Below are 23,919 nucleotides of genomic sequence, written 5' to 3'. Positions count from 1 at the left end.
TAAATACTTTGATACTCAGTGGTCCCTATGGAATACGATCCAAGACTCATCCTTGATACAACTTGACACTTCTGCACTTGGAAGCACAACTCAGAACGAGTCAATGGGAAGGGTGGTGGTTATATTATTTGTACTATATTTACAAATTCAATTATGCATGATTATATAGAAACAGATCTTCATAGTATTGTAACTCATTTGCCACACACTAGCAATAGAATATTTCGTCTTACTGAGTGTTGGCTCATCCCATTACTTTAACATTTTTCAGGTTATCCAGGTAGGCGACCAGATCAGGCTCGCAGATAGATGTGCTTCAGTACTGCCCTGTCAGTAGAGTGAGTATTTTTTGGAGTCTTTATGTATAGCCCTAGCCCAATTGAGGGTATTTTGGAAAACAATCATCTATGTATATTTTGAGAAACATTTTAGCACTTTGGTATTGTATATTTTCTTGATTGTGTTTTTATGAATTCCGCTTCTTACTACTTAGGTTGATGATTTGATCTAGTAGGTATCAGAGCATTATAAATTTCATAGAATAAAAAATAATAATAATAATAAATCTCAATTAATTTAGTAGGATGTTACAGTTACGCCTAAGTTAGCCATTAAGATCTTTTTATAACTACTGATTAAGATTTGCTATAACCGCGTTGCTCTCATACCAATTGAAAAGTAAGGTGTAGTCCCAAGAGGGGGTGGATTGGATTTTAAAACTTTCTTTTAATTCTTAGGAGAACTTCTTCTTGGTTAATTAATTTTAGACATATTTGTTTAATTTACCAATCACACAAGAACTTAGTTTCTTTTATACAATCGACAACAAAATTATGTAAACATCCAATCAATTAAGCACAATATTCAAACCAAACAACCAATTAATTTCCCAAGTATGAGTTAATTGCAGCACTATTAGATTAATGGAAGTATGCAAGATTCAACACTCTTTGGAATATAAACACATTCAAACTTTAAACCATTCAGCCACAATATATCAATATATTAAATTCAACTTTCAACTTTTATTGTTAGCCCTGGTTATAAATTTGAATTAAGCCCTGTAGTGAATGATAATTTGTGTTTGCTGATATAAAGTCTTGTATTAATTGATTTGCTTAATATGATATGTAATATAAAATCCAACACAATATTCACACTCTTCCAAATATTCAAAAGTCAAATAAACTCTTAGTTAATTTATCTTTGGGATGTTTAACCAAGTAACGTACTCCCGTATGGTTTCCACAAGATATGGTTTAACCAACGTAGTCCCTTTCGGTTTCTGCAACCCAAATCAAAATCAGACTTCAAGTTTACTTGATTTCCAAATATACGTAGTATATATGATTTCTAATTTAAACTATCCACGCAATTTAAATATATACTGAAAATAAAGAGTAAGGGAAAGAAAGAGTGAGACCGGGATTTTTACGAGGTTCGACTTATACCCAGCTTACATCCTCGCTTTTGGCAAACCAAAAGGATTCACTAAACATGTTCCTTTAACGGGCGTAACAAACATTTACAACACTCCTTGGGTAAGGTTAGAGCTCGCCTTCTCCAAACGATATCCCCTCGTCCGGTCACTCCTTAACTAGGCTAGAGCCCGCCTCTCTAAGCAATATCCCCATGCTTAGCCAAGGATCCAAACAATCCTTGGAATCGCCAGTCTACAAAAAATAAATCAAATAGATGAGTACAAATAATTTGCTCCTCAAATAGCGGATTAGTACAACAATTCAAAACTACATACTTCAAAGTAAATAACAATATGAAATTTTAACTTGAAAGTCAATGAAGTATATAACCGATTAATTCTTTCAATGATTGAAAGATTTAGAATTTGTAGCACAATTCTGGTGGAAGAAGATCAGCAAAAACTTAGTTGAATTCGTGCAAGTTGAGAGCAAGAGATAGCCTTGAGAATTTGAGAGCACTTGAGAGAGATTTTGAATTTTTGCTGAATTGAATTCTTGGTTCATAGTTTCAATGATCTTTGCGGCTTATTTATAGACTTTAAAAAGTATGTGACTTGATCCCCAAGTGACTTGGAGTATTTCCCAAGTTTTTACAAATTTTGAGCCCTAAGCAACCTCATTTAAAAAATTTGACCGGTATGAAAAAATTCAAAATAGTCGCATGACAGATGACTGTTATGAAAAAATTGGAGAAATCCTCTTTTTGGTGCTTTTTATTCCAAAAATGATTCTAACTTGAAAAAAAATTTGACCTTATAAAAATATTTTCCAAGTATGTTAAAAGGTATCTAGGTCCAATAAATTAACCTAAGAGCTTTATGCATTCATATTGAAATTCTTTGAAGTACTTACATGACATTTCCTATAGACTCTTTCAAATTTTCAATTTTTGAATTCCTTGAGGTGTTTATGCTTGCTTCATCTTTCTTTGAGCTTTCCATGTTGATCACTTGAGCTTTCATTCTTGAAGTTTTTTCTTTTATATCAATGCTCTCATGATCTTCAAATTTTAATCCATGCCTCAAGCTTGATATAATCATCATTTTTTGAAGTACAAGCTTTCATGAATTCTTTAACCTTGCATTCATCATTGAGTCCTAAAAATACATCACTTAAACAAAGCACGTTAAGTTCTACTTGTTTGTTAGCATCAAAATAAGATGTTAAACATTGTAAGGCCAATAAATGTATTTGCTGGATTTGTTGGATTATTGACTATCACTTCTAGCAAATTTCTTTTTTCCTTGGAGATTTCTGGAGTCCTTCCTAGAAAATCTTCGATAACCAAATCAGCTTCGACTGTTTTAACTTCAACTGTTTTTCTATTTTTACTGGATTTTGAAACATTCTTGTTGATAGTTTCCTGGTCAATTCTCTACTTTTCCTTCATGCCTTCTCCTCTTACCTTTTTGGTTATGGGATTCTGAACACACTGAGTACTATAGTGTCCATATTGGCTGCAAACAAAGCATTGAATATGACTTTTATCAATGGGTTTTTCATCTTTTCTAGACGAACTCCCTTTCTTTACCTGGATCTGTTCCAAAGCTAGAAACGAACGTTCTCTTTTTTGAGAAACATTTCTTCCTATGCTACTCCCTTCTCCCTTTCTAGAGTTGGAAGATAACTATCTTTGTTTGTCAACAACTTTAGCAACTGGGCAATCTGCCACCTTATGTTTTTCCTGACAAATCGCACATTTCAAATGGCTACTACTGCTACTGCTACTGCTTGCCATTTGTTTTACAAGAATTTAAATATCTGGTTAGAGTATTAGCAATAATATTATCTCTACCTTTAATATGTTAATAAGAATTTAAATATTTGGTTAGAGTATTAGCAATAATATTATCTCTACCTTTAATATGTTATACATTAAAAGAGTAATATTGTAATTCATTCCTTCATCTATCCAACCTTACTTGAGTGCATTGTTTTAAATTAATTCCCATGAAATGCTTTACATAGGAACTATCTGTTCTAACGATGAAGGATTTACCCAAAAAAAGTTTATTAGTCATAATTCTTTTAAGGACTGCTAATAATTCCTTTTCATGAACTAGGTAATTTAATTCTGCTCCATTGAAACATCCACTCCAATATCTGCTAAGATATTCTGTTTTATTAATTTTTTTAATTTTTAAAACACATTCCTATGCTATATCTAAAGCATCAGTTTCTAAAATTATATCTAATTCTATACCGTCTGGATATTCTAATTTTGGCAAATTTTGAGTTTCTTTCTTTAAGACTTTTACTACTTTCAGTATCCTCTGAAATCTAATTCCAAGGATTCTTTATTGAAACCTTTTTCTAAATTGGTGCTGCATTTTCTGCCAATTTTGTAATAAATTTCCTAATATAATTCAATACTCTTAGAAAGCATTGACACTGCCTTCTATCTTCAAATTCATTAGGAAATTCACATAACCTTTCTGTTATATATGGCTGAAGTTCCTCTTCACTTTCCCAAAATTTTAATCCTAAAAATTCAATCTAAGGTTGCATCCAAATGGTTTTTCTTTCTGTAAGAATCATTCCTTCTTTTTCTGAACACTTGAGCCACCTGTGTCAAATGTTCTAAATGATCCTTAATATTTTTACTAAATACTAAGATATCGTCAATATAAACTGCAACAAATCTAGTCATTCTTTCAAAAACCCGATCCATCATTCTCTGGAAAATTCGTGGGACATTCTTTAATCTAAATAACATAACTAGCCATTCAAAAAGCCCGATTGGCGTCGTGAAGGCTATAAGAGTTACTGCTCTTTCTTTGATTTTTATCTGCCAATATCTTGATTTGAAATCGAATTTAGAATATGCTGAGGGTTTCTCCCTTCTTATTCTATTTCTAAGAGATTCCTGATTAGATAAATTATACCCATCATCTCTTGTTTTTCTATTCAAATCTCTATAATTAATAACCATCCTGACTTTATCACGTACTTGGTCGGTATGATTTGTTACCATGAATGCAGCACTCTTGTGCTCACTCTTACTGTACCTAATAAGACCCAAATTTAATAATTTGAGAATTTGTTTCTCAAATTCTTTTATCATTTCATTTGGATAACTAATTCCGTTACTTCTGATAATTGTATTAGGGTTTTTAAGTACAATATCCGCTTCTGGTATGACCTTCTGCTATAATGCCTGTAGATTTTTTAACCAATTATTTGAAAGCACCTTCTTGACTTCTTCAAGACTATTTTCTTCTTCTGATTAATTTATACTTCTTGATACCAATTCCTTCGGATTATGAAACTTCTTTTGATAATTAGATTTTTCTTGTTTTTCGGCTATTATATAATTATTTATAATAATAATTTTGAAATGAAATGATTATTTAACATTATTTCTTCTGAAAAGTTTATTTTAACTTACTTTCCAAAAGAAAATCACCCAGTAAATTTTTAATGCTTCATAATGACTAAAGGAATACCCAAACTGTAGGGACCATCGGATAGGATTCTCTGCCGCACATATAACGAGTGGCCTTGGATGCGCAGGTCCAACGCATTCCAATGTCATAGAGGAGCCTATATGCATCAAGACAGGCTAGATTGTCCCTCTGCAGTTTGATTTCTGTATTTATTTTTTCAATGCCCAACTCAACCTCTCTCCCTCTCCATGAAAGAATCACATGTAAAAACAACGCACAGAGAGCCCTGGATGTCACCATCCTGTTCCTCCTCCTTTCTCTCATTTCCTATCGTCTCCTCTCCATCAACCGCCACGGATTCGCTTGGCTCGTTGCCTTCCTCTGTGAGTCGTGGTTCACTTTCGTATGGGCTCTTGCAGTTAGCACTAAATGGAACATAGTGAAGAACGAAACGTATCCAGACCGCCTCTCCAAACAGTATGTACCAGATTAATTAATTAACCTTACATTTCTATGCTATCTAAGGTGTTGTTATTCATTTCAAGAACTTTTTTTTTTCTTTTTTTTCTTTTCAAACATCCCAAGATTGGATGAGTTTCCTTCGCACTTGAATCATTAATTTACAGTTTTTAAGGATAATATGTTGAAAATTATGTTTTTCTTTTCTCCCAAAGGGCGTCTGAGCTTCCAGCAGTGGACATTTTTGTAACAACAGCAGACCCTGTGTTGGAGCCGCCTATGCTGACAGTAGACACTGTACTGTCGTTGTTGGCAGTTGATTACCCAGCTCATAAGCTTGCTTGCTATGTGTCCGATGATGGCTGTTCGCCGCTTACCTTCTTCTCACTCGTCGAGGCGTCGAAGTTTGCAAGGCTCTGGGTTCCATTCTGTAAGATGTATGGAGTCCAAGATAGAGCACCCTTTATATATTTCTCTGATGATCATCCCATGTGTCCTAGTGGCGGCGGTGTTCATTCATCATTTGAGTTCCAACAAAATTGGAAAATGATGAAGGTGATTCATTAACTATATGAATAAGCCTTTCGCCCTTTATCCTCTATGATTGGCCCGAAATTAAAATTTTAATTCTTATAATAACACACACACACACACACACACACATATCTACGCATGTATGAATGTATATGTTAGTCTAATTCGTAATCTGGGTTTTTATATCTTTGAAATTTTTTTACAGGATGAGTACGAACAGCTCTGCCAGAAAGTAGAAGCAGCATCCCAAAAACCTACGCCATTTGATCTCACCGGCGAATTCGAGGTTTTCTCAAATATAGAACGCAAAAACCATCCTACCATAATAAAGGTAATTTGCTTTTATATATATATATATATATATATATATATATATATATATATATCATGACCAGGCTTGTTTTCAATTATATATATATATATATATATATATATATCATGACCAGGCTTGTTTTCAATTTTTGTGTGCGACTTAATTGGGCTACATGCCTTTTGTTTGTAGGTTATATGGGAAAATAAAGAAAATGTCCCTGATGGAGGGCCCCATCTCGTTTACATATCCCGAGAGAAGCGTCCAAAACATCAACATCACTACAAAGCAGGGGCCATGAATGTTCTGGTACGAAGCTTGTTCCTACCGATGCGCTTGTTTCACGGGTCTGAATACGTATGCTTGACGAATTAGCTCATTATAGTTCGTGTTTGGTGCAACCAAGATTAATGTCCTTAGATTAGTTTGATTAGCACAATGAAAAATAGGTTAATTTTAGTATATCAATTACCATTTGTTATAAATAAATTATACAATCACTATAAAGCAAATAACAATATGATACATTTTTTGAGTTTATAATAAGAAATAGATAAGGTTTGCTTATTCCCAAATTTGATGTCTATTCTTTTCTTATTAAATGTTAAATTAAATAATTAGAAATATATAAGGAATAATTATTCCCTTAATTCCTAAAATTTAAAGTATATTCCATATTATTTCAATGAATAGTTATTTTGTCAAACCAAATGAACTATTAGATTACGTCGATTCCTAAGAATAAATTAATTTTAGTATATTAACTACAATTCTTTATACAAAAAATTATGTTACTATAAAATAAATAATAATGTGAAACATTTTTTTAGTCCATAATAAGGAGTAAAATAGGGATAACTATTATAAATTTCATCATGGAGATGCATATTCCTTTCTTGTTACATTAAATGAAACAATTAGAAATATATAAGAAATAATTATTTTCTGAATTCTAAAAATTTAAGCCATTATAGTCTATGCCCATGGGCTAGAGCTAGACAATTTATCTCTCCTCGCGTCACCAATGGTTAAGGTATTTTGCTAGTGTAAAGACCAACAACAACAACAAAAAACACTTCACTCTCTCTTCATCTTAACTCTATTAGAGAGAAAATCAAATGATATGATATATCATACCAGTTCATTGCAATATTATTAGTCCTACCAAATCTTTACATCCTTTCTGTGTCATGTCTTGAATTTTTATAATTCAATATTAGATATATGTCATATCAAAATGTCCATTGATGTGCTTACATTCCAATACTATTTAAGGGATCGTTTGAAACTACTTATGTATAAGTATTTTTTTTTTTAAAGTGCTGAATTTAATAAGTGTTAAACTGAAAAAATGTTGAAAGTTATAAGTGTTGTGTTAACTTTGGTGCAATCCCAAGAGGGGGGGTAAATTGTCTTGTGCTGAGCACCCCACTTGTGTCAAACACCAATACTACAACTATTGTTATTAAATATATAAGAAACTAAAGTAATGCAGAATCTAATAATAAAATAGTAAAAATAACAAGACAAGAAATTAATGAGGTTCGGTATAAAATTACCTACGTTCTCGGGCGCCGACGATCAATCAACTACTTTTTGACAAAGTATAATTTTAAGGTGTGTTTTACAAATGAAGAGTTGAGCTTTTTATATGACTTCAACTTCAAGTCCTTAAAACACTTCTTTCCAATGTGGGACAAATAATACAAAAAATTCAAAACAATTTTTTATACTAATGTGGAATTATTCTACCAATGTGAGACAAAAAATAACAAATCTCCACCTTGACGATAAATTCAACAAATTTTTCAGTCACCAACATTTTCTGGAGTTCCACATCATCGGCGTCTTCAAAAAATATTCAGACTTGCAGGATATTGATCAAGTCCAAATAATGTTTGAACTTGATTGTTGTCACAATCTTGGTCAACATATCTGCGGGATTTTTAGTTGTAGCAATCTTCTGAAGAAGTATCTTGCCTTCATCAATAATATCCCGTATAAAATGAAACCGAACGTTGATGTGCTTCGTTCGTGCATGGTAGATTTGGTTCTTTTCCAAATGAATAGCACTCTAACTATCACAGAACACAACAATGTGCTTCTGGATAACTCCCAAATTTTCAAGTAAACTCTGCAACCAAATAGCTTCCTTAACAGCTTCTGACCCTGTCATGTACTCTGCTTCTGTTGTAGATAAGGCAATGGTAGACTGTAAGGTAGACCTCCAACTCACTGGACCATTAGGAAATGTAAAACCATATCCAGTAGTTGATCGATGTTTATCCAAATCACCTGCAAATTCAGAATCCACATATCTAACAACACGTTGATCAATAGTATTATTTTTCTCAAAATATTATATCAACATCAATCGTATTCATAATATATCTCAAAATCTATTTCATAGTTTGCAAATGTCCTTTACCCGGATCATACATATACTTGCTCACCACACTAACAACTTGTGAAATATCAGGTCTAGTACAAATCATTGCATACATTAGACTACCAACAACACTTGCATAAGAAACCTGTGACATATACTTATGTTTCTCATTTGATTTAGGAGATAAAACCGCACTAAGATTGAAATGAAGAGCAAGAGGAGTGCTTACTGGTTTTGACTGCTCAGACATGTCAAAACTCTATACTACCTTCTTCAAATACTGTTTCTGAGACCAACTAACTCTTCCTCTCATTCTGTCTTTGCAAATCTCCACACCAAGTATTTTCTTTGCTTCACCAAGATCTTTCATTTCAAACTCTTGATTTAACTGACTTTTCAACTTGTTGATTTCTTCCTTATTCTTTGAAGCTATCAATATATTATCAACATACAAGAGTAAATATATAAAAAATCCATTTTGTAGTCGGCGAAAATAAACACAATGATCATGTTTATTTCTGATGTACTTCTGACCTATCATAAACTGATGAAATTGTTTGTACCATTGTCTTGGAGATTGTTTTAAACCATACAATGATTTACTCAATTTTCTTTTCCAACAATCTGAAATCCATCTGGTTGAGTTATATAGATTTCCTCTTTCAAATCAACATGTAAAAATGTAGTTTTTACATCGAGCTGAACTAGTTCAAGATCAAATTGTGCTACCAAAGCCAATAAAATTCGAATGGAAGAATGTTTAACAACTGGAGAAAATACCTCATTATAATCAAATTCTTCCTTCTATACGTAGCCCTTAGCTACCAATTTAGTTTTGAAGCGAACATTATTTGCATTTGGAAATTTTTCTTTCTTTACATAAACCCATTTGCAACCAATTGCTTTCTTACCCTTGGGCAATTGGGCTAGCTCCCAAGTTTGATTTTGATGAAGAAACTGCATTTCTTCATCCATCGCTCTTTTCCACTTGTCTGATTTAGAGTTCCTCATTGCTTCTTTGAAAGTGTGAGGAACATTATCATCCACAACCACAACTAGAAGTGCATAAGCCACCATATCAGTATACCGAGCAGGTTTTCGAATTTATCGTCTTGGCCTCTGAGAAACAATTGATTCTTGTTGCTGTGAAGATTCTCGAATTGAAATATCATCTTCTTGCACACTATTCCCCACCGTAATGGGAGTGTTACCTTGTGTAGTCTCATTTCTCATTGGTTTCCCAAAATTGTCTCAACCTCCTCCTGTTGTTGAGTATTACTGGTCTTCTCTTCAACTCGTGACTCCTTGCATATTGTTTTCTTCATTGCTAGTTCATCAAAAGTCACATCCCTACTTAAAATCATTCTTTTCGTCTCTAGACACTAAAAATGGTATCCTTTGACTCTTGTACTTATCCCCAAGAATATTGCTTTCTTGGCTCTTGGATTCAACTTAGATTTTTTAACATGTTAATAAGTCATAGTACCAGATACATGTAAAGAATCATAATCACTAGCAGACTTTCCAGACTATACCTCATAGGGTGTTTTTCCCCTTATTACAGATGATGGTAGACGATTGATGAGATGACATGCATATCTAACAGCCTCAGCCCAAAACCTTTTGTCTAACCCAGCATTAGACAGCATACATCGAACTTTCTCCAGCAAAGTTCGATTCATGCACTCTACCACCCCATTCTGCTGTGGTGTAGCGAACTGTGAAGTGTCAAGCAATACCTTCATCCTGAGATATCTTCATAAATGGGTCACTTGTGTATTTACTACCATTATCTGATCTGAGCCATTTAATCTTTCTGCCAGTTTGAGTTTCAACTAATTTTTTCCACTTAAGGAAAATATCACACTTCATTTTTATGCTTCATAGAATACACCCAAACTCTTCTAAAAAAATCATCAACAAAAGTGATAAAATAATGCATACCACCCGACGAAGCCGTTTTTGTGGGCCCCCATACATCTGTATGGATGTACTATGTAGTCTAAAATACCTTCAGTCTGGTGGATTGCAGTGCCAAATTTCACTCTAGTCTATTTTCTCAGAATGCAATGCTCACAAAATTCAAGTTTGCACACCTTTGCACCCTTTAACGAACATCGCTTAACTAATTGTTGCAAAAATTTTTCTCCTACATGTGCTAATCGCATATGCCATAATCTGGTTGTATCTGAACCTGCATCTTTTTCAGAAACAACAGCTGCTGAGCCAATAACTATACTACCTTGTAAATAATACAAGTTATTTTTCCTTATTCTTTTCATCACCACCAGCGCACCTGATTTAATCTTTAAGGTTCCATCTTTCAAAGTGATAGTGAACCCTTTAGATTCTAAGGCATCCAATGAAATCAGATTTTTCTTTAGGCTTGGAACTTACCTAACATCAATCAAGGTCTTAATAGTTTCATATTGACATTTCAACTGTATTGATCCTATTCCAGTTATTTTACAAGTATTATCATTTCCCATAAAAACAACCTCACCATCTAATTCTTTAAAATTAAAAAACCATTTCCTATTGAGGCACATGTGATAGGAACAACTAGAATAAAAAATCCACTCACCAAAATAATGTGATGAAGATGTTCCAACAAGAGAAAAATCTGACTCACTTCCATCATCATTGGCTATATTGGCATTAGAATGTGCTTTGCCCTTATTCTTCTGCTGTAATTTAGGGTAATCTTTCTTCCAATGCTCTCTCATACGACAAAAGGCTCATTCATTTTTAGTAGGTCTCCCACGAGATTTACTCCTCCCATGAGATTTACTCTTCTTTCTAGGCATACGACTCTGAGAACGTTCCCTTTATTGTTAGTGCTTCTGTTGTTTCCTTATGGACCCTCTGATCCTTTTTTCTGCATTCAGTACTAATCAATGCAGTACAAACAGTATCATAAGTAACTTTATCTTTCCCATATAATAAAGTGGTGGTCAAATATTCATACTCATCAGGGAGAGAATTCAGTAACAATATGACTTTATCCTCATCTTTCACCTTTTCATCCAAATTTAGCAAATCAGCAAAATTTTATTGAAAGCATTTATGTGGCCATTAATCGAAATACCTGGTTGATACTGGAAGCGAAACAATTTCTTTTTCAAATAGAGTCGATTTTCCAGACTCTTGGTCATAAATGTATGTTTCAATGTCTTCCACAATTTCTTTGCAAATGTCTCCCTCATAATACAATATTTATGATTTGTAGCGAGACACATGCTTGACGATTGATCTTTTTCCAATCTCTATCACCCATATCTACTGGTTTATCATCCAAAGCAATATCTAGTTCTTGCTGATACAAGATGCCCATTACCTCACTTTGCCACATACCAAAATTATTGGTACCATCAAATTTCTTCATCTCAAACCGAGCATTAGCTATCGTTTTCGATGATGATGTCGAAGCCGAAAGGGTTGGAGTTCTTGTGGACAGAGTTTTTTCTACTACTGCACTAGTTTCTGCCATGTTCTATATATTCAATAGCAACCAACAAAGTAAAAGGCCTAGGATGAATAGTATGTACTAACTGTGTTTACTCTGTTTTATCCTATGAAATTCCACTTTGACCAGACCGACCTCTAGGGAGCGACTGAATCTCAATGGTCTTTGAGCACTCGTTTAGACAAGGTCTTTCTTAGGCATCAAACGTGGAATCAAGGATCCTAACAGATGAACACCTCCGTATCAACACTATTCAACCTAGTTCTGATACCAATTGTAGTGCCGGGCACCCCACTTGTGCCAAACATCAATACTACAACTATTGCTATTGAATATATAAGAAATTAAAGCAATGCAGAAACTAATAATAAAACAGTAAAAAGAACAAGATAAAAAATTAATGAGGTTCAGTATAGAATTACCTATGTCCTCAGGCGCCGACGATCAATCCACTACTTCTTGACAAAGGACAACTTTGAGGTGTGTTTTACAAATAAAGAGTTGAACTCTTTATATAGCTTCAACCTCAAGTCCAAAAAACACTTCTCTCCAATATGGGACAAATAATACAAAAAATTCAAAACAACTTTTTATACTAATGTGGAACTATTCTACCAATGTGGGACAAAAAATAACAAATTGTATATTTAAAAATTCTGTCCTAGATCAACCAGTCTAACAATAGTAGTACGCAAACTATGGTCTTTTTTTGTAATTGCGAAGCCAACTAGATATTCAACCAATAAACATAAAACATACAAGTGTAGAAAATAAATTGTGGAAGTAAAACTAACACCAGATATGTTATTGAGGTTTAGCCAATCATGCCTACGTCCCCGCCTTGGCTCACCAGTACAAGGATTATACTAAAGGCTCACTTAACGGGTGAAGCGGCACCTAAATACAATTAGGTCAATTAACACAGGACTGGCCTCAACCTTTACAATCAATCCTTCCGGACTAAATTACCGCCCCCTCAGGCCATGCTTGGAATACAACAATATTTCAATACAAATCAGGTACAGTGATTGTGCTTCTTAATCAAGTAGATATGTACCAATAACAATCAATCAAACTCACATCAACAACATAGGAATTGTAAGCTCGGTGATGTGATTATGTGCAAACAACACTCAGTAATATATAATCTCAAATATGCACAATAGTGTTCAAACAAGCTATTCTTTAAAACAAGATATAATAAATCTCAATATTAGATTAGGGTTTCAAAGATGCTGGTAAGAATATTCAAACAAACTCAAAAATATTTTCCTTAATCTAATAAGCACAAGAGTTGTTTGAAATTGAGCTTGTAAAATGTTTTGCACACAAAAACTATTGCTTAAGAGATCTTGCAATAACAATGTAAAGACCCTTAAGCTAATGAGTTTTCCCCACACAAGATTTATCTAGTTAAATCCGTGGGAAAACTCTTGCTTAACTCTCAAAATCAAATACAATCAACAACAACACAAATGAGAGTTTTAAGCAATCTAAAGTGGAGCACTAGCACATTAGGAACTCTCGCAATACTTGGATGATCAAAGAAATGAGTGTATGAGAGTATTTGGAAGTAGTATATGAAAAATAGGCTTTGTAAATTTGAGAGAGTTTTTTGCTAATGATCTAGCTAATCAACCTCTAATCAAGACAAATGAATGAGTATATATAGACAAGAAGGGAAAATTAGCTGTTGGGGACACGCTGGTAATTTTTAAAATTGTTTTAATTATGTTTAAAACATTAACCCTTCATTTAACCCGCGGTAAAATTAAGCCAACCCGAGACTCTCGGTCGATCGAGCCCAAGGTTCGGTCGCTCGAATAGACACAATGGAAAAAACGAGTTTTCCATGTTCGGGTGCCCGAATTTATATTCGGGAGGCTGAACCAGGCGATTTTCCAACCATTTAAGGTTCAGTCGCCTGTTCCTGAGTTCGGTAGTCTGAACTGTTGGGAAAAGTTTGAATAGGATTTCGGTCGACTGAGGAAGATGTGTTCTTTTTAGTTCGGTCGCCCGAAGGTCAAGTCAACGTGCTGACTACGGTTCGGTCTACTGAGGCAAATATACTTGCCAAGTTCGGTCGCCCGAACCCTCATGGATTTTGGGTTAAAGCCCTATATTCATGTGCATTCAAGTGTGAGGACCTAAGGTCCATTCTAGGGTCATTTGAGCTTACAATTACCTATATGCATGACATGCAAAGATTATTACAGACCCATTTGAAATTAAATTAATACAAACCCAATATTATTACGACAAATGATATATATATACCGGGTCTTCATAATTCTTCAAATTGCTGCATGCTATCAATGTGATCCAATTAGTATGATCCGGCACACAAACTTGAAAGTCATCAAATACAAAGAGTAGTTGTCATTATCAAAATCGAAAATGACCTATAAGGTCAATATGTTGTTTGGGTGTTATTAAAACAAAGTGGTATTTGAATACTTATTTTTGTTATACGATATTATAAAATTTGGGTGGAATTAGACAAATTTGAATACAATTTTATTTTACCTCTTATTCAAATTCAATATAAATCCAAATCCAATATCTCTCTAAACATAGTATTAGTGATTTTTTCTAATTTTGAATATGGTAACAATTATTACACTATTAATTCCCAAATCAAAATATGAATTGGAGGCTTCTTCTTATTCTCACATGGTGTATGATAAAACAGACCAGAGTGTCTGGGGTGATGACAAATGCTCCATTCATTCTGAACGTGGACTGTGATATGTATGCCAACGATCCCCAGATTGTTCTTCATGCCATGTGTTTGTTGCTTGGTTTCGACAACATAAGGTATTCCGGATTTGTCCAGTTTCCACAAGAATTCAGCGGCGGATCAAAGGTTCAACCATTTGGAGACATATTTGTGGTTATGCAGCAAGTATGTAGATTCATGAATATGTAATTTTTGCAATTAACACAGAACAAATGATCGTTCCATTTTTACTTAACTACTTTTATGCTTTCGCGTAATGTGTTAATATTGTCAGTACCTATTAAGAGGGTTTGCGGGAATTCAAGGAGCTCCCTATTCAGGAACTGGATGCTTCCATAGAAGAAAAATAATTTATGGTTTACTGCCCGATGACACCAAACTTGGAGGGCCAAATTTTACCTCAGCAGACGGTACATCCATGCATCAACTTTGGTTTTGTTAATTAATTTACTCAAGCTGCTGTATTTCTTATTGTGCTTTTGTCAATTAATACATTTATGCTGTAGATCCAAATTATATTTTCACTTTTTTTTTTCCTGGTGGGGGTGGGGTGGTAGTGAGGTTATCATCAGGAAAATTGGCTGATCTGAGCCTCCAGAAAATATTTGGACAGTCGAGTAAACTCTGCAAATCAGCATCTTACACTTTGTCAGAGATGGGCACGAGGACAGAGTGTGTCCAGAGTCTTTCGGCTTCTGTGAAGGCAGCTTACCAAGTTGCAGGTTGCGACTACGACTATGGTACAAGTTGGGGTACAAAGGTGTGGCTTACGTTTTCCTTCCCTGCTCTAACTCAGTTACCATGGCCCACATTTCACTAATAACATTGGCATTGTGCCCTAAAAATCTTTTTTTTAAAGGATAAATATTTTATTAGAAAAATGGGGAGGACTCGAGCAAAAGGCTTGAGCCCCTTTCAGTACAAACAGCAACCAGGTAGAGACTTGGCAATGAAAACAGTATATAAAGTCAAGATCATAAATCAAAACTTCGAAAGAAGACTTATCTCTCGTCTAGTTAATGGAGGGAGAGGATTTTGTGAAGATCCGCCCATTGCATGGTTTGGAAGGGAGTGAGGGTTTTGCTCCAATGAAACATGTTACGCTGGATTTTCTTCTTGAATTGACTACGCTTTATCCATGCAGATTCTGGAGTTCCTTTCCTTCCATATTTTTCATGCACATGCACATGCCACTGGAATAGTGTGTCCTAGACATAAGTTCAGGTGGTAAGAAGATTCCCTAAAAGGTTGCTTACAATGGTAGATTTGGGGTTCAAAACGTGATGCTTGCGACGCACATATGGATTTATCTCCCAATATTATAAAAAAAAAATGCCATTGGAATAGTGTCTCTAAGTTTGCTTGAAGGGCATTTTGATCATGGGAAGTTCCAAGACTCCATCTGGCCTTCAAGGGTTTTGGCGTGAGGTGGGGGGGGGGTGAATTGGAGATTTAAAAAATCTAGGTCTAATATTTTGCAATCAGTATATCACAACCTAGGGTCTATCTAAAATTCGTATTTAAAAGATCCGATAAATAAATCAGTAATTAATGTGCGCAAATGTTTACTTCAGGTATTTTCAATCAATCACAAATATGTATTCAAAGATAAATTCAGCAGATATATATCAACAAATAAATACTAGAAAATAAAGCAAGCAAAATACGAGATGACACCAGATATGTTATCGGTGTTCGACAACAGTGCTTACGTTCTTGCCTCGAGCCAACAAGTAGGAAGATTTCCACTAAACCTTTGCTCACTTGCAGATGGAGCATCACCAATTACAAAGTCTATCCTTACTGGGTGAGGATTGTCCCAGGTCAAATTTGCAAGCCTGACCCCAACCTTTACAACCTCTCTTTAAAGGGGCGGAGAATACCCACCTCAGGCCACACCTGAATTACAACAGATAATCAAATAATGTATTCAATATTAATATTTCTTCAATAAGCAAATATGTACCAATACAATTAATGCACTCACAGATAATAGAGATTAATGCTCAAGTGAGATTAGGTTAAGCTATATGTCAACTCTCAACCAATGTGTACTTATATATATATATATATTTGTATATATGTGAGAGTGATAACTTTGATTCAAAATAATATATTCAACAAATGAATAATCAAAGGACTTTGAACTTTTAAGTAAATATCTCGACAAATATTTTTCAAATATTAAGCACAATCGAGATTGGGTTTAAGCTTGTAAAAACGTATTTTATCAAATAGCACAAGCAAGCTTTCGAGTCTGGCAATAAGAATGCCAAGACTCAAAAACAAATAAGAATTATTCCCACATGATATTTATCAATAAAATATAATGGGAGTAACTTTAACTTACTCTCAAAAAATCAATTTCAGATAATGTAAGATGAGAAAGTAGTAAGCTTCAAGAATGATGTATGAAAGTATGCACCACAATAAGAAATCAAACTCCCTTTTAAGTTGCAATTAGTTTGCAAGTAAGGAGTTATAAACAGTGATTCTCCTCAAAGATGATTTTTCAAATAAGAGTGTAAGGAGAATGAGTGATTTGCTTGAAAGATTTGAAAGAATATAAGCAATAGGAGCACGAATAATTTCAGAGAGTATTTGCTAATTATTTTGTTAATCAAAGTTGCTAATTAGGAAAAATGAATGAGTATATATAGATATCCTAAAAAATATTACCGTTGGGGGTATGGTGGTCATTTTGAAAAAAAGATTAATAAAAATTAACCCTTGATTAGTGCGGTAAAAAATAGCAAACCCGAGAGGTCCGGTCGACCTAAGCTCGGGTTGGTCGACCGAGGGGAACCGGCAGTCGACTGAGCTCTCATAGCCAATTTGAATTTTAAATTGGTTCGGTTGATCGAGGACAGGCCAGTCGACCTAAAGACTAGAAAATTGAAACCCTTCGTGGGTTTGGTCGACCGTGATAAGGGGACGGTTTGCCATCAACTAGGTTCGGTTGACTGTGGTGGTTTTGAACTATATGTTCGGTCAACTGAGGAAGGTAGCACAAGGTTCGGTCGACCGTGTGAGCTCAGTTCAACACTGAGTCGGTTGATTGAGTCGTGGCCAACAAGTTGACCCAGGCAAATAGTAGTTCGGTCGATCGTTTGATTATAATACATGGGTGGTCGGTCGATCGAGGACATTTGGATTTGTAATTTTGCCCTCAAATTGACCCTAAATAAATATCATTTAAACTTAGGGTAATTTTCATGAAGTAACAAGGGATTTAAAGTCAATCTATGACCTTTTGAGCATAAATACCTATCATGCATAAGATGTGATTATTACATACCATAATTATTACAGACCCAAGAATTTGAATTATGATTACAATAAAGAAAAATGGTCTTCATTCCCTTTTGTTCTTCAATTGCCATCTTGTGATGTGAGCATTTGGTTCCTTATGACAACACTTGTATCTTTACTAGCCATTATGTGCTAAGGTTAATCTTGTACAAAAGCTCAAGGCACATATAAGATACTGAGAGATTTGTCATTATCAAAACGAGATCTGACTCATAGAGTTAACAGAGTTTCAAAAGCAACAAAGCAATTTTAATTATTAAGGTTAACTTAGTTCTGCATGTCTAATTTTAAACTAGAGAGAAGCTTTTGGGTACTGTTAGCTCGGATATGTCCACTTTAATGTCACAAACATGTTGGAACTCACCCTACTCAATTTTGACCTCGTATGCCTGATTTAGACACTTTAGTTCCAAAATGAACTAAATACCTAAATTATGAAAGTCATTTTACTTCTAAGTGTCTAATTTTTAATTGGAGATGAGATTTCATGTAATGTGAGCTCCGACATGTCCACTTCTATGTCATGGATGTGTTGGAACTGATCCGACTCAATTTGGACCTCGTATGCCCGATTTGGACACTTGAGTTCTGAAATCAACTAAGCAATTTTTAACTATTAAGGTTAACTTAGTTCTATGTGCATAATTTTCAAATCGGAAGGAATTTTTGGGAACTGTGAGCTCCGGTATGTCTACTCCAACATCACAGACCAATTGAAATAACCTCACTACTCAGTTTTAACCTTGTATGCCTAATTTGGATACTTGAGTTCCGAAATGAACTAAGTGCCTAAACTATGAAAATCATTTTGTTTTTGTGCGTCTCATTTTCAACTGGAGAGAAGTTTTTGGGTACTATCAGCTCTGGCATGTCCACTTCAATGTCACATACGTGTAAAAACTAACCCATTAAATTTGGGCCTTGTATGCCCAATTTGGACACTTGAGTTTCGAAATCAACCAAACAATGTTAACTATTAAGGTTAACTTAGTTCTACGTGTCCAATTTTCAACTGGGGAGAAGCTTTCGGGACTATAAGCTCCGACACGTCCACTTCAATGTCATGGACGTGTTGAAACTAACCCTATGAAATTTGTACCTCATTTGCTTGATTTGGACACATAAGTTTCAAAATGAGCTAAGTACCTAAACTTTTGTAACTCATTTTCTTTCTAAGTGTCTAATTTTCAATTGAAGAGGAGTTTTTGGGTATTGTGAGTTATGACATGTCCACTTCAATGTTACAAACACATTGAAATTGATTCCACTCAATTTGCACCTCATATGCCTGGTTTGGACACTTGAATTTCGAAATCAACCAAGCAATTTTAACTATTAAGGTTAACTTAATTCTACGTGTCTAATTTTCAACTAGAGAGGAGTTTTTGGGTACCGTCAGCTCAAAAAATATTCACTTCAATGTCATGAATGTGTTGGAATTGACCCCATTCAATTTCGACCTCGTATGTTCGATTTGGACACTTGAGTTCCGAAATGAACTAAGTACCTAAACTTTCGTAACTCATTTTGCTTCTAAGTGTTTAATTTTTAACTAGAGAGGAATTTTTGGGTACCATGAACTCCAGCACATCCACTTCAATGTCACAGACATGTTGGAACTGATCCCACTCAATTTGAACCTTGTATGACTAAGCAATTCTAACTATTAAGGTTAATTTTTTTCTATGTGTTTAATTTTCAAACCAGGAGGAATTTTTGGAGATTGTGAGCTCCAGCATGTCTACTCCAACGTTATAGACATGTTGAAATTGTCCTCACTCAATTTGTACCTCGTGTGCCTGATTTGGACACTTGAGTTCCGAAATGAACTAAGAACCTAAACTATGAAACTTATTTTGCTTCTAATTTTCTAATTTTTAACTGGGGAGGAGTTTCTGGGTATTGTCATCTCTAGCACGTCCACGTCATTGTTATAGACGTGCTTAACTAAGTCCACTCAGTTTGGACCTCGTATGCCCAATTTTGAAACTTGAGTTTCGAAATCAGCTTAGCAATTTTAACTTTTTGGGTAAACTTAGTTCAGGTGTCTAATTTTCAACTGTAGAGGAGTTTTTAAATATCGTAAGCTCCAACACGTCTACTTCAATGTCACAGACATGTTGGAATTGACCCCACTAATTTTGGACATTGTATGCCCAATTTGGACACTTGAGTTCCGAAATGAACAAAAAGCCTAAAAATGCAACAAATACACTCAAAATTTGGCATCGACCACTTGTAGAGGGCCAGTCAATCGCCTTGTAACTAGCGGTTGAATTTTCAAAAACAAGAGGGTTGGTTGACTGTTTGCAATGCAAAAAATCCAATACATGCAGTTTTTTGATACTTAGGCATGCTTTTAATTAGGAAATTGTAAGCAAGACGTCCTAACATCACTAACATGTCATAAACAACATAAAATGGCATAAAAAATTTGACAAATCTAACCATTAGCACGAAATAACCTAAATGCATTATGCATTTAAAATATTAAAGGAAATGAACACAAATTGAAGAGGAAAAGGGTTAGGCATTGATCTTTTTTTTTTTTTTTTTTAATTTAAAAAAAACGCAAACTTTATTGGTATGCCCTCACTTTTGGCGGAAGAATACCGTGGTTATAAGACAAGTATTGAGAGATTACAGATATAGAAATTAAAGCCCTTCCAAAAACAATACCAGCAGCTAATCAAAACAGGACTACAAATCCAAAAAAAGCTAAATAAGAAACAAATCTAAACAGGCCTATCAAAAACAAAAATAAAAAAAATAAAATAAAATCAAAAAATAAAAAAATCTAAACCTACCAAACAAAAATCGAGAGGTTGAACTAATGACAAAAGGAAGTGAGACCCAACCTATCCATCCGAAGGATACCTTTGAGAGAACGTGGTAAAAGATGTTGTTCTTCGTAGATGACATTGTTTCCCATTTCTCCTTCTGTACCGAGAAAATCAGCTGCACTATTGCCTTCCCTATATTGATGGATCACCATGAAGTTCACTCCTTCTAACTCTGCCACGAGATCCTCCCAAAAATCCCAAAGATACCACAAGGTACATCTATTTTTCCGAAACCAATCAACGACAATTCGCGAGTCACTTTCAATAATCACATTAAAATAATGAAGTCGTTTGCATAAACGAATTTCTTCCAGAATTGCTTTCAATTCTGCACTATTGTTTGTACCATTGCCAAAATAGCTTGAAAAAACTGCTTTCACCATGCCATGGCAGTCCCGAATAATTCCTCCGTCTCCTGAAGTACTCGGATTGCCCCCACAGCTCCTATCACAATTAAGTTTTATCCACCCTGCTAGGGGTTTAACTCACGAAATAATTTTTCCATGCCTGACGCAAACTCCCTGCTGCTGAATTTGAAACTCTTTCAAAATCGTAATGTCTGATATCTTCAATTCTCGAAAAGAATTAGAGCTCTCAGCTAAAGAACTAACCCAGTATTGAACACTTCTTCACGTTTGATCTGCACTTTGATAAATTCCTTCCATTCTTGTTTTGCATCTTCGATTCCAGAGGCACCACGTAATCAAACACAGATGGAAGGAAAATGGATAATCACACTATAAATTAAATGAGGATTCCTCTCTCTCTAATCACACCCCAAATACTTCCAACAAGGATGGAAGGAAAAATGGATTTTTTTCCTTTTTTTCGAATGTAACCACCAATAACTACCAACTATCGATTGCTAATGTCAAAACTTGACATGTGGCATCAAAGGGACACATGACATGCCTAAAATCGCCAACCAATCATGTGCAAAGAACTCAAATTTTTGAACTCCAGCAGGGATGGTCGACTACTTGAAGTAGCTAGTCGATTGCCCGTTAGGGCGCCAAGCTAATTTGGTGGGGAAAGTGGTCAATTGACTGCCAAGGTGGCTGGTCAACTGCTTTAGCTAATTTTTTGCTTTTGCATTCTTTACCTTAATTTTTTTATACATTCAAATTGACATTTGTTTTGTAGGATATAAAAAGTGATGGAGGAATTGAAGCAGCAAAAAAATAAATAAATAAATAAAAGAGGATTCTAATTGTAAGATATCTAGTATTACATAATATTTAAATAAGATTTTGGATCAGCTAGTATTGATTGATTTCCTTAATTATGTTGTTGCTAGCGGATGCAATTTTTTAGTTTTTATATTTGGAATCTTCCAAACCTTTGTTGTAGGAAAAGTAATTTAAACTAAAAGATCAAATCTATAGAATTGAGATAAATAAGTTTACTTATCTACTACCAAATTATATTTTCTTGGGATTATGGATTCCTTGTCCCTAAAATAGGGAACTCATGCCTTATTTTGCATGTTATCTTATTTTAAAATTGAGGAATTGCAAATTCTAGTTACAATATGTGTTGTGCTGGAGCCAAGAGACGCTGAGCTGGAGACATGCGTGAGGAGATAAATGACGTGTTGCAAGCTGGAGCCATTTATCCACCATTTATTCACCATTTAATTTAAATGGATGAAACCTCCCATTTGTAATTTATTGTATTAAATTGTAATTGATTCCAGAGCCCTATAAATAGAGAGTTGTGGAGGGTTGTAAGATGTACAAGATAGGCACAAAGAGCAGAGAGAAGAAAGAGAGGAGGAAGAGAGTGAGAGGAGGAAGAGAGTTGTATTTTTCCTGCGAATAGTGAATTTGTGGTGTGCTCCGTGGACGTAGGTCGATCTTGACCAAACCACGTTAAATTTCTGATGTTCATATTTTCCTGGTTGCTCACAGGATCCTAACAATATGCATGCTAGATGTTCTATCCAAGCTATTATACAAATTGTTGCATCTACAATTAGTTATTAATTTTTTAAGGATGTTGCGAAGACCATGTAAGGATATCAAGGGTTGATGATGTAATGCTCTATTAGTTTGATGTTGTTATTAGCTCTGGTAAACACTATTCGTTCACACATTTATTATTTCAAATATAAATATATATATGATAACCTGGGGGGTGAAAGTTGTCTACCCATTGACGCATCCCTAATAATTCATCGTTGTAATGCCTTAAGGGGAAATCCAATCAGTGACCATGGGATCACAAGTCGCCCTTACCACTTGAGCTGACCCGGCTGGGCCCCACACACACACACACACACACACACACACACACACTGTTAGAGCTGGAGCCAGAAGACAACTAGGAGCTGGAGCTGAGTTGGAGACGCGATCCATTCATGGAGCTGAGTTGGAAAACGCGTTGCAATTAATCTCACGCAGTGAAATTAATCTCTCCATTGTAACTTTCCATTTATGTTTATTTGTGATTTAATTGTGATTAAATAGTGAGCTCTATAAATAGAGGGCTGAGAATACAAGAAATGTACAGGAGGGTGAGAAGCTCAGAGAGAGCAGAGAGGAAGAAGGGAGGAAGAGAGAGAGAGAGAGAGAGAGAGAGAGAGAGAGAGAGAGGAGAGAGAGAGAGAGAAAGAATTGTAATTTTTTCAACGAGATAATGAATATTTGGTGTGTGCTCTATGGATGTAGGTCGTTATTGACCGAACCACATTAAATCTTTGGTGTCACTTTCATCTGGATGCTCACAGGTTCCTAACAAGTGGTATCAGAGCCGATGGTTCATAACTCTGGGTGAGCGACATCGTAAAAAAAAGTCGAGACAGGAAGCTAATTCTCCTGACGTGCTAACAGTTGGAGGACCAAGTGTGTGACTGAGGCCAATAAGGATCATCTAGGCATGGATCCGAATAGGGTTAAGACGTGGGAGGTAGGATTGGTTTGGAGGCACGTGGAATGCAATCCGAGGCTTGTAAGACGCCAATGGTAAGGCTTACTTGAGCAGCTGCTGGAGAATTTTCC

General features: G+C 35.0%; 1 protein-coding gene across 1 annotated transcript in view; it reads left to right on the top strand.

Moving 5' to 3' along the window:
* Window positions 1-4,965: 4,965 nt before the first annotated feature.
* LOC131147867 (cellulose synthase-like protein B4) overlaps window positions 4,966-23,919 on the top strand; it is a 47,375-nt gene continuing 28,421 nt past the window's right edge. Inside the window, exons 1-7 of the mRNA XM_058097494.1 lie at window positions 4,966-5,344; window positions 5,542-5,881; window positions 6,066-6,191; window positions 6,363-6,479; window positions 14,718-14,930; window positions 15,040-15,175; window positions 15,323-15,525. Of these exons, the coding sequence (XP_057953477.1) occupies window positions 5,088-5,344; window positions 5,542-5,881; window positions 6,066-6,191; window positions 6,363-6,479; window positions 14,718-14,930; window positions 15,040-15,175; window positions 15,323-15,525 (1,392 nt within the window). The 5' untranslated portion in view covers window positions 4,966-5,087. The remainder of the gene's footprint in view (window positions 5,345-5,541; window positions 5,882-6,065; window positions 6,192-6,362; window positions 6,480-14,717; window positions 14,931-15,039; window positions 15,176-15,322; window positions 15,526-23,919) is intronic.

The sequence above is a fragment of the Malania oleifera genome, chromosome 2 (genome assembly GCF_029873635.1).
Source record: "Malania oleifera isolate guangnan ecotype guangnan chromosome 2, ASM2987363v1, whole genome shotgun sequence".
Lineage (NCBI taxonomy): Eukaryota > Viridiplantae > Streptophyta > Magnoliopsida > Santalales > Ximeniaceae > Malania > Malania oleifera.
The sequence above is the reverse complement of the archived record's forward strand: the minus strand, read 5'-3'. Positions and strand labels throughout refer to the sequence as shown.